Genomic DNA, 12,707 nt, shown 5'->3' with positions numbered 1-12,707 from the left:
GAGTTACTATGGTCATCTAATTAGTTACTATGTTCATCTAATTACTTACTATGGTCATCTAATTACTTACTATGTTCATCTAATTAGTTACTATGTTCATCTAATTAGTTACTATGGTCATCTAATTAGTTACTATGGTCATCTAATTAGTTACTATGTTCATCTAATTAGTTACTATGGTCATCTAATTATTTACTATGTTCATCTAATTAGTTACTATGTTCATATAATTACTTACTATGGTCATCTAATTACTTACTATGTTCATCTAATTAGTTACTATGTTCATCTAATTAGTTACTATGGTCATCTAATTAGTTACTATGGTCATCTAATTAGTTACTATGTTCATCTAATTAGTTACTATGGTCATCTAATTATTTACTATGTTCATCTAATTAGTTACTATGTTCATCTAATTACTTACTATGGTCATCTAATTACTTACTATGTGCATCTAATTAGTTACTATGTTCATCTAATTAGTTACTATGGTCATCTAATTAGTTACTATGGTCATCTAATTAGTTACTATGGTCATCTAATTAGTTACTATGGTCATCTAATTAGTTACTATGGTCATCTAATTAGTTACTATGTTCATCTAATTAGTTACTATGGTCATCTAATTAGTTACTATGGTCATCTAATTACTTACTATGTGCATCTAATTAGTTACTATGTTCATCTAATTAGTTACTATGGTCATCTAATTAGTTACTATGGTCATCTAATTAGTTACTATGGTCATCTAATTAGTTACTATGGTCATCTAATTAGTTACTATGGTCATCTAATTAGTTACTATGTTCATCTAATTAGTTACTATGGTCATCTAATTAGTTACTATGTTCATCTAATTAGTTACTATGTTCATATAATTGGTTACTATGGTCATCTAATTACTTACTATCTTGCCGATTGTATTGTACCATATGTCCCGGCAAGAAATCTGCGTTCAAAGGACTCCGGCTTGTTAGTGAGTCCCAAAGCCCAAAAAAAGTCTGCGGGCTATAGAGCGTTTTCCGTTCGGGCTCCAGTACTCTGGAATGCCCTCCCGGTAACAGTTCGCGATGCCACCTCAGTAGAAGCATTTAAGTCTCACCTTAAAACTCATTTGTATACTCTAGCCTTTAAATAGACTCCCTTTTTAGACCAGTTGATCTGCTGTTTCTTTTCTTTTTCTCCTATGTCCCACTCTCCCCTGTGGAGGGGGTCCAGTCCGATCCGGTGGCCATGTACTGCTTGCCTGTGTATCGGCTGGGGACATCTCTGCGCTGCTGATCCGCCTCCGCTTGGGATGGTTTCCTGCTGGCTCCGCTGTGAACGGGACTCTCGCTGCTGTGTTGAATCCGCTTTGGACTGGACTCTCGCGACTGTGTTGGATCCATTGTGGATTGAACTTTCACAGTATCATGTTAGACCCGCTCGACATCCATTGCTTTCCTCCTCTCTAAGGTTCTCATAGTCATCATTGTCACCGACGTCCCACTGGATCATTATTGTCACCGATGTCCCACTGGGTGTGAGTTTTCCTTGCCCTTATGTGGGCCTACCGAGGATGTTGTGGTGGTTTGTGCAGCCCTTTGAGACACTAGTGATTTAGGGCTATATAAGTAAACATTGATTGATTGATTGATTGATTGATTGATACTATGTTCATCTAATTACTTACTATGTTCATCTAATTAGTTACTATGTTCATCTAATTAGTTACTATGTTCATCTAATTAGTTACTATGGTCATCTAATTAGTTACTATGTTCATCTAATTAGTTACTATGGTCATCTAATTAGTTACTATGGTCATCTAATTAGTTACTATGGTCATCTAATTAGTTACTATGGTCATCTAATTAGTTACTATGTTCATCTAATTAGTTACTATGGTCATCTAATTAGTTACTATGGTCATCTAATTAGTTACTATGGTCATCTAATTAGTTACTATGTTCATCTAATTAGTTACTATGGTCATCTAATTAGTTACTATGGTCATCTAATTAGTTACTATGTTCATCTAATTAGTTACTATGGTCATCTAATTAGTTACTATGTTCATCTAATTAGTTACTATGTTCATCTAATTAGTTACTATGGTCATCTAATTAGTTACTATGTTCATCTAATTAGTTACTATGGTCATCTAATTAGTTACTATGTTCATCTAATTAGTTACTATGGTAATGTAAGTCACAGCAGCTGAGACGAGGCACCAAGTAGTGTGGGCGGGAAGTGTTTCCACAGACGCGGAAGGAGATTTTCACAACAAAGTTCTAAAGCTTAGTGATGTATCAGATATATCAGATATATATTTCCATGTTTGTTGCGTTTCACTTGATTGTTAAATATGTCAATCAAAAGGGGTTGTGATGTTCGTATTTTGTCTGTCATAATGTTTTTAGCATTCAATCAGACATTATTGTGAAATGTTGTATTAATGTTGATAAAAATACATATACCGGCCCCCAGACACATTTTTTTCTCTAAATGTGGCCCTCAAGTCAAAATAATTGCCCAGGCCTGATATAAAGTCACAACAACTTTTGGCTACAAAGGAAGTGACGTAGAATCCATGTTAGGAATGAAATAAAATAAGAAGACATTTACCTTCTCTGCCAGCCTTTGCCAACATGACGTCCTGCTCGATGAGCCACTTCAGCACTATGTGTCCTGCTGGATGTTCTGCCATGTGGAACTGCAAAACAGACACTAGTTTAACCGTCAATATCACTCAACATACAGAAATGTAAAAAAACCTACAGTTAATACATGTGATCAGTGTCGTTATCAGCTGATTGATAATGGGTATTAGAACTAGTAGCATGAACGTCGCTAACGTGTACCATTGTTGCAATCCAGAAAATACAAAAGTTGGAGTTTTTCATCTCCAACTAAAAGCAAAGACTCAAACTAATAAAAGTTTGATTTCTTGCTCGGTCCTAAAATGACAATTTGTGTGTAACATTCTCTGGTTTCTTTTTTGAACAGAAGAATCTCAAACTAAAAGTGGGGTGCTTGGTATACCACAGCAGTCATGAATGCAACACAGCTAACAAGCCAACACAGAGAATTTGCTGTTGTTTAGACATTGTTGTTTTTCACTCAACATCTTCTGATAAAGCACATGGAACTGATTTCATTGCCCAAACTCTAACAGACCTCTCCATCAATGCCTCCTGGTATCAGCTTCTGGTTGGCCAGATGAGCCACAGCAGTCATGGCGGGCCGCAAGTCGCCGCAGGCCGATGCCGCCAGGATGGCTTTCACGAGGACGCTGCTGGCCTTGCTCATGGCCATTTTGGCAGCGTTGTTGTGCAGATAATCAAGTAGCAGCGGGGAGACAAACTCCAGCAGCTCTTTCCACCGAGAGGTTTTGTCCTTTTTACTGTCCAAGAACATCATGAGGTGTGTTAAGAAGCAGTTACTCATACAGACATCCACCTGTGTAAGGCAATATACTGACAGGCCACCCACACACACACACATATACATATATATATATATATATATATATACACATCCATTTTCTACTGCTTATTCCCTTTTGGGGTCGCGGGGGCGCTGGCGCCTCTCTCAGCTACAATCAGGCGGAAGGAGGAGTACACCCTGGACAAGTCATACACACACACACACACATGTACATGTATAATATATATATATATATACACACACATGTATATATATATATTTATATATACACACACCTACACACAAATATATACACACACATATATATATAGTATATACACACACACACACATGTACATGTATAATATATATATATACACACACATGTATATATATATATTTATATATACACACACCTACACACAAATATATACACACACATACACACGCACATATATATATAGTATATATACACACACACACATATATATATAGTATATATATACACACACACACACATATATATATATATATATATATATATATATATATACTGTATATATATATATATATATATATATATATATATACATACATATATATATATATATATATATATATATAAAAAAGGTGTGTCCAAACTTTTGGCACATACATACATACATACATACACACAGGCTGAAAATGCCCGAGACACCTGTGTGTAATGTTGCAACAGGGACCTCTTCTGGACACTAAGTAAATTACATCAGTGTCACAGTACCATCATTAAAGCCAAGATGTGTAAGAATTTGCAATATTGTAATTATTGTGTGTTTTGGAATAAAAGAGCATCTCAAAAGTTGAACAACATCAACCTGTGTGCGTTGCCATCTCCCTGCTCCAGCACTTTGATGATCTCAGGCAGCAGGTGAGCGGGATCTCGGGGGGTCAGCAGGTACAACAGAACTTTCTTGCCATATTTGTTATCCACGACTTCGTCTAATGACGACATGATCTCCTAGACAGATGAAATTTGTGTCACATCATTTTGGACATTATTTTTAGCATTGGAATACATAAATATGTGACAATAATTATTCCACGTACGGACAAGACTGCCTGTTTGATCAGCCGGGTGTCGTCCACACAGTCAAACATGGCGAGAAGAGCGAGGTGGCTGAACTCCTCCTAAGGACACAGCAAATACCTTTGTCATTCCGACTTAAACCTTGGTTAGATGCTGTATGACACTGAGAAATAATAACTGTGGGTCCATTGTTGTAACACAGGTATCACAAAAGAGTAAATTCAACCACCATGAAACCAAAGCAAAGTGCAGATAGTGTGGTGTAAACAACTCACCGTGGCAACCTTTACCATGTATGTCCTCATTGTTTTGATGATAACTTTTCTGTCCTGAAACACACAAATGCAGAAAGTCCTTTAGGGCCAAACAAATATAGTTTTGTTTTTTTAGCCGTTGTGACCGAAAAGCACTAAAATAAGCTTCTCCACAACTCACAATAAGACGTTATGTAAAACAGTAAGTACAATGAATCCTTTAAATTATAAAACACTATTAATACAAAAGTATGGTTAATTACAATATATATTTTATGGGAGTGGGAGAATCATTGATTGTTCTGAATTCTTTATTTCTTGCTTCTCAGGTATTTGAGTTTAATTAAAATAATGTTGCCTAGAAGTTGGCAAACAAATGTCATGTAGTGGAAAATCATCTCATTATTCTGCCATTATTCACAGATCACCCAAGATACATTTGAGTAAAATAATAATTTTAGACCAATTAAGTGAATTCGGATAATTTCCCGTGGCACATCTGATCACATCAAAGCAAACTTTATTTATGTAGCACTTTTCATGCACGGACAAGTGGCAAACACAAAGTGCTGTAAAAAAACAAAATTAAAAATCATTAAAAAAAGAACGGTAATAGAAAAGAAACACACATGCCTCAATAGTGGCTTCCACGCTGGAGAATAACTTAAATTAACACCATTTAAAGAAATAAACAAAAACAAACAAAAATAAATATATAGGTATATATAGTATAAAACGTATGATAAAAATATATGTACACATTTAAATTTAAATATTATTTAAGACCAATTTTAATGATCCACAAGGGAAATTGTTCCACTACATTAATAAAAACATAACATTGAGAAAATAACAGAAGAAGAATAATGATTAAGATGAAAGAAAAACAAATTAAAAAACAGATTATTGGTAAAAAGCCTGATTTAAAAGGTGTGTCTTTAGCCTTTTTTGATTATTATTATTATTTCAACACTCTATGCATTCCCGAGTGGGGGGCCATAGTGGCTAAATGCCGCCTCAGCGTGGGTCTCTCTTTTCCTATTTGGTAAAGATAAAAGGGCAGTGCCAGACGACCTCAAAAGAAAGTCAGGTAGATAAAAAGGCGAAAGACGTTTTCAAAAACTAATAGGACTTTAAAAATCGACCCTGAAGCAAACAGGGAGCTAATGCAGAGACTTTAAAACTTCTGTAATGTGCTTCCGCCCTCTGGTCCTCATTGGCACTCATGCACCTGAGTTTTTTAATAATTGTAGACTTGTGATATTCTTTTTGGGGAAGGCCAGAGAGCAAGGCATTACAACAGTCTACACGACAGGAAATAAAAGCATACATTCCGCCCGATTGTAGCTGAGATAGGCCTGAGAGAGAAACGGGTGCACTCTGGTTAAGTTCTTAAGATGATGACGATCTCTTTTTGTAATATTTTTAATACGTGGGATAAAAGTCAGCTAAGAGCCAAAAATAACCCCCAGATTTTTTTATAGACTGTTAGTTTAAAATATTATAATTTTGGTAAAAGTTTCGCCCTCTGATCTTTAGGGCCTATAACTAAAATTTCAGTTTTTTCCTGGTTGAGCTGGAGGAAATTCACTGACTTGATGTCTCCAATGCAGTTAATAAGGGTATCTATTGGTGCTGTGTGGACGGGAGACACGGAGATGTACAACTCTGATTAATTAGCGTAACTGGAAACTGATGCAGTGTCTCCTAATGATGTCCCAAAGATGTAGCTTGTAAAATGTAAAAAGAATGAGACCTAAAATTTAGCTTTGAGGAACCCTTATCTCATGGGTTTTGAAGGAACATCAATTTTCTTCCGCTTATCTGAGGTCGGGTTGCGGGGACAGTAGCCTAAGCATGCATCCATACTGACATAAAAACATCTATCTGTGAAATAAGAGCGGAGCCAGTTAAAAACAGTACCAGCGAGGCCTACCAGGTGTTTACGTCTATTTAACAGAATGTGATTGTCTGCTGTATCAAAAAGGGTCGGTAGTTATGAAAAATGTTTGGTTCCAAACTGCTCTTCTTCATCAGGGGCCTGACCCCTGCAGCTTTAAAGGCAGCAGGGAAGACCTTTGTCTGAAGAGAGCAGTTCAGTTAAAAGCTGTTCCAAAAAATAATTCATGAAAGCATTTAAAAAGCCATGTAGGAATTGGACCTAAAAGGCAGGTTGTTGGGTTTACTTGGGAGAAAACTCCACCAAGTGTCCTTGCATCAACCAGAATTAAACTCTCCAGAGTTTCCCCAGGCAAGTCTGTCATCATATAAAACTTGTATCTGGAGACCAGATCGGATGTCTTTGATCTTGGTTCTGAAGTGGTCTGCAGAGTCCTCGCAAAGGGCGTCTGAGGGTGTTTTTAAAACTTTATTAAAATATGAAGTGAAGTGAATTATATTTATATAGCGCTTTTCTCTAGTGACTCAAAGCGCTTTACATAGTGAAACCCAATATCTATGTTACATTTAAAGCAGTGTGGGGGCACTGGGAGCAGGTGGGTAAAGTGTCTTGCTCAAGGACACAACGCCAGTGACTAGGATGGCGGAAGCGTGAATCGAACCTGCAACCCCAAGTTGCTGGCACGGCCGCTCTACCAACCAAGCTATACTGGGTCATTGCTACACACTATTTGCCACAGCACAGTGGTTGGGAATTACTGCTTTTGACTGAGCTAGTGGGGCAGCATGGTGGAGGAGGGGTTAGTGCATCTGCCTCACAATACAAAGGTCCTGAGTAGTCTTGAGTTCAATCCCGGGCTCGGGATCTTTTCTGTGTAGAGTTTGCCTGTCCTCCCTGTGACTGCGTGGGTTCCCTCCGGGTACTCCGACTTCCTCCCACCTCCAAAGACATGCACCTGGGGATAGGCCCCTCCCACCTCCAAAGACATGCACCTCCCACCTCCAAAGACATGCACCTGGGGATAGGTTGATTGGCAACACTAAATGGTCCCTAGTGTGTGAATGTTGTGTGTCTATCTGTGATGAGATGTCGTAGGTGTACCCCGCCTACTGCCCAAATGCAGCGGAGATAGGCTCCAGCGACCCCGTGAAAGAAAATGGATTGATGGATGGACCAAGCTAGTTTGATACGACTCAATTGTGCCTCTGCTGGTTGCTTACAAGCACTCCATGTTGCAAGGCACAAATAATTTAACAATTGTGATGTTCAACAATGCATGGCAATGATAAATCAGTGTTAAGTGTAGATTATATTTTGAAGCAATATAATAAACTTTATCATTTAGTGCTCTTCAGAATATTTCAGCTACTTTAGTCAGGTATTCATTGCATTAAGGCTAAGTTGTGTGAGTCTCAGTGTACCTTGGCTGTCCCGTGCCACAGACAGTGCATGGCCACCCGTGCTCCAGCATGCGTGTGAGCCATGTAGATAACGGACTCCCTTATGGACTCAATCATCTCCTGTTTGCCAAAGAAAATGAGAAACATGACAGTGAGAAACAGTTCAAAAGATTTTCTCAAGGATTTTTGTATTATTTAAAGCGTCTAGCATAAGGTTTTTTGTGTTGGGACTAGGGCTGGGCAATACTGCCTTTTTTTAATATCTCGATATTTTTAGGCCATATTGCGATACATGATATATATCTCGATATTTTGCCTTAGCCTTGAATGAACACTTGATGCATATAATCACAGCAGTATGATGATTCTATGTGTCTACATTAAAACATTCTTCTTCATACTGCATTAATATATGCTACTTTTAAACTTTCATGCAGAGAGGGAAATCACAACTAAGTCAATTGACCAAAACTATATTTATTTAACAGTTATTAGCGGGTGACTTTTCAAATGATGCTACATATTAGCAGTAATGCTACTTCTGGTAGCAACGCTTGTACCCCACTCTTGACAAATTAAAGTTGTCTATTCGACATCTTCCGGCTTGAAGCCCAACCCCCTACTGTTTTTCTTGGGAATTAATTCTTCCTTCAGTTGTTACCAGATTCGCACCTTCTTTCTCTCGTATTACCACTCGCACGGCTTTGCTAGAATCACAGCTAACGTTACCCATGCTGCTACCTCTCTGGTCGGGGAAGGCGTGTGACGTTGCACGCGTGACGTATGTAAGAAGGTGCGCTTGTTTTAAGTCTCTGTGAGAAGGAGAGACAAGAAAGAGGAAGAGACGCATGCAGTTTGATGCCCGTAGCTAAAAACAACTGCGTGAGAACATATACTCCAATATCACGATATAATCACTTCCTATATCGCACAGAGACAAACCCGCGATATATCGCCCAGCCCTAGTTGGGACAATTCTGGTTCCGATTCCTCGTTTCAACTCCTTTAAAGGGGAACTCCACTTGTTGGGGGGATTTTTCCTATCCTTCACTATCCTTATGTAAGACAAGCACACATAGGTTTTTCTTTTTCATGCATTCTAACTACTTAATAAATGCAATCAAAAGTCTGCTTACAATGGAACCTATGGGAGTCGCTTTATTCACTCTATTCTGCCTATGAAGTGCTTAATAACATTCCAACACTACCATTAACGTGTTATATGCAGGATGTAGGTATATGTAATGTAGTAATAGGCACATGTAATATTAATGTATTTTGTTAATTTTAAGCATACGGCGGTGCATTAATTTAAAAAAACTGTTTGCTTTTTCCTTTGTTACATTACTAAATTGTTCTCACTGCAGACTTCATGAGAACCAACAAACACAATAAAACCTCACTTACTGTGCAATGTCTGCTTTCCCTGGGATGCCGACTGCTAGGACGTTCTTTTAGTCCCATTTAGATAAAGAATGACTCACAATTCTCGCTAAGAAGAGAAGGGTGGGACCAAGCGTCCTTCCGTGTCGTTCTCGCCATTTCGAGTCTAAACTGGCTGTCAAAGTGTACCAAAAAGTCGGATTACGTACTCATCTTTCTACTATACTACTTCCACGAGCTCAGAGGCAAGAAAGCAGCACCCCAGTCGATGAGGTCAAAATAGCAACATAAGCGAGTTACGTCTGCGGTCAGGGCACCGCTATAAATGGTTTGTCTGTGTTAGCACTTATAACAATATCACTAATACTTGGTTAAAATTGAGTTCACGAAATGTAAATGAAATATTGTTGGCGGTTATTGCATGGTTATTTAGGCCATGTCTCAATGGTCTCTGTCTACACACAAACATGTACTTGCTATCATGCGCATTTTGTCCTACCAGAAGCCTGGAAAAGCTGCCACTACTGACTTGGTGGCATTACACTGTTGCGTTTATTTTGATGTACTAGATGTACAAAAACATGTACATTATCTTTAAAACCAGCACACTAACACAGAGTCCTGGGAACATTTTGAATATGTTTTAAGTGCCTGAAGTGCGCAAATAAATTTCCCAAAAAAAGCAGTTCCTCATTAAGAGGCAGGGTCAAAAATGTACTATTCTCAAAAAAAAAACATTGTTCTAATTAAAGGTTTTATGCTGCCGATTCCGATCACTTGTGAGTGAAATTGGCTGATACCGTTTTATGTATTTATGGTGAGTCTATTGACAGTGTAACAATGTCAACAAAACAAATGAACGAGTTACTTATTTTCTTTTATTACATGCAAATGTTCAATCAAATTAAAGTAAATAATAACACCTAAATAAAAAAAACTCATTTAAATTTTAAGATGCAGTGTGGGGCTCAGAGCGATCACTAAACAGCAACAAAGCATCACAATAGTTGTTGTATTGTCCTCTCTGTATTATTCTACTAGTTAATTTACTGTTAATAACTGTTTACTTTCTGTTGTAATGCTTCTACACTTCTTAAAACTTTTCTATGCACTAATTTCTTCTGATGTTTCAAGCTAGTTTAGCTACAACCTTAGCCATTAGCCTTGTCCTCTAGTCTTCCAGTGATTATGAAACTTAAGCACTATAGTACTGAAACTACAAATCAACATTTTAAAATGTGTACGATTCCTGGAGAATCAAAATTCCCATCGCTTCTCCATGCCAAACCTTAGTCTGGCATGAAGTATTCAACATTGGAGCAAAGTGCTACAATGTCTACGAAGAAAATATACTTTTCCCAAAATATTTACACTGACCGCTCTCTGTTTGTCGGGGCTCAACAGGAAGAAGTCCAAGAAAACTTTGTGGACCAGCGAGTTTTTGATGACCTGCTCTCTGAAACACAGCAGCACATGATGGGGTCACATGGGGTCATCTATGTGCGGGTTTTCCTTAGGTGTGGATTGATCTAATCATGACAATTTAGCAATCAACTCAAACATCTAGTTAAAAGTCCAAACATTAGTTACATTTGATGGGCTGCATATCTCAGCGTCAATTTTGTCAATGCAGAATGTCAGAAATAGCTCCTGTATTGCATTGCATTAGGTGGTGCAAATGATGGGCTTGGTCAGTGCATATTGATTTAATTTTATTTATCAGCAGCCTTACTTCTGGGCCATGGGAGTAAGAATCTTCTGCATGTCATTGATGATGAAGTTCCGCTTGTCTGGGTTGGCCTCTACAACCTTATGGACGGTGTCGCACACTGATGACTGCACACAAGAGAATTCAACTGCAGTACTGTACATACAACAGCATGTCATTATATCCTGATGCGGTTTGATTTTGTTTGTGTGTACCTTGCAGACAGTGTAAGTGGTTCCGTAAAGTTCCTCCTTGAGCATCTGCTTCTGAGCGGGCAGAGCTTTGTCAGTGTAGATGTCCTCAATGATGCTAGACGCCAGAGCATGGCGAAGCATGACACGCACATGGCCTTTAAATGTCTGTATCACAGCTCCCACCAGCTCCTTGTTTCTGTGGGTACAAAAACAATATCCTTCCTTGATAAATCACTGGTATGCCATATCACATTAAATACATACAGTACAGCACCGAATCAGGCGGCTGATTGGAGCTGTGGCCGCAAGGTTGTTGGTGCCTGTCGTGGCGGTAATCCCAGAACCCGTTGGTGGACACCAGCAGTGAGGGATGCCGTCAAGCTGAAGAAGGAGTCCTATCGGGTTCTTTTGGCTCATAGGACTCCGGAGGCAGTGGACGGGTACCGACGGGCCAAGCGGTGTGCAGCTTTAGCGGTCGCGGAGGCAAAAACTCGGACATGGGAAGAGTTCGGGGAAGCCATGGAAAACGACTTCCGGACGGCTTCGAAGCGATTCTGGACCACCATACGGCGCCTCAGGAAGGGGAAGCAGTGCACTATCAACACCGTGTATGGTGCGGATGGTGTTCTGCTGACTTCGACTGCGGATGTTGTGGATCGGTGGAGGGAATACTTCGAAGACCTCCTCAATCCCACCAACACGTCTTTCTTTGAGGAAGCGGTGCCTGGGGAATCTGTAGTGGACTCTCCTATTTCTGGGGCTGAGGTCGCTGAGGTAGTTAAAAAGCTCCTCGGCGGCAAGGCCCCGGGGGTGGATGAGATCCGCCCGGAGTTCCTTAAGGCTCTGGATGCTGTGGGGCTGTCTTGGTTGACAAGACTCTGCAGCATCGCGTGGACATCGGGGGCGGTACCTCTGGATTGGCAGACCGGGGTGGTGGTCCCTCTCTTTAAGAAGGGGGACCGGAGGGTGTGTTCCAACTATCGTGGGATCACACTCCTCAGCCTTCCCGGTAAGGTTTATTCAGGTGTACTGGAGAGGAGGCTTCGTCGGATAGTCGAACCTCGGATTCAGGAGGAACAGTTTGGTTTTCGTCCTGGTCGTGGAACTGTGGACCAGCTCTATACTCTCGGCAGGGTTCTTGAGGGTGCATGGGAGTTTGCCCAACCAGTCTACATGTGCTTTGTGGACTTGGAGAAGGCATTCGACCGTGTCCCTCGGGAAGTCCTGTGGGGAGTGCTCAGAGAGTATGGGGTATCGGAATGTCTTATTGTGGCAGTCCGCTCCCTGTATGATCAGTGTCAGAGCTTGGTCCGCATTGCTGGCAGTAAGTCGGACACATTTCCAGTGAGGGTTGGACTCCGCCAAGGCTGTCCTTTGTCACCGATTCT

General features: G+C 39.7%; 1 protein-coding gene across 1 annotated transcript in view; it reads right to left on the bottom strand.

The window, feature by feature from the left end:
- pum3 (pumilio RNA-binding family member 3) overlaps positions 1–12,707 on the bottom strand; it is a 29,996-nt gene that overhangs the window by 3,207 nt on the left and 14,082 nt on the right. The window contains exons 9-17 of the mRNA XM_061877156.1: positions 11,341–11,515; positions 11,150–11,253; positions 10,795–10,873; positions 8,056–8,154; positions 4,756–4,809; positions 4,501–4,581; positions 4,269–4,411; positions 3,163–3,388; positions 2,611–2,698 (exon numbers count right to left, since the gene is read on the bottom strand). Coding sequence (XP_061733140.1) covers positions 2,611–2,698; positions 3,163–3,388; positions 4,269–4,411; positions 4,501–4,581; positions 4,756–4,809; positions 8,056–8,154; positions 10,795–10,873; positions 11,150–11,253; positions 11,341–11,515 — 1,049 coding nt within the window. The remainder of the gene's footprint in view (positions 1–2,610; positions 2,699–3,162; positions 3,389–4,268; positions 4,412–4,500; positions 4,582–4,755; positions 4,810–8,055; positions 8,155–10,794; positions 10,874–11,149; positions 11,254–11,340; positions 11,516–12,707) is intronic.

Source organism: Nerophis ophidion, linkage group LG17 (assembly GCF_033978795.1).
Source record: "Nerophis ophidion isolate RoL-2023_Sa linkage group LG17, RoL_Noph_v1.0, whole genome shotgun sequence".
NCBI lineage: Eukaryota > Metazoa > Chordata > Actinopteri > Syngnathiformes > Syngnathidae > Nerophis > Nerophis ophidion.
This window is presented reverse-complemented; position numbering and strand designations above follow the sequence as displayed.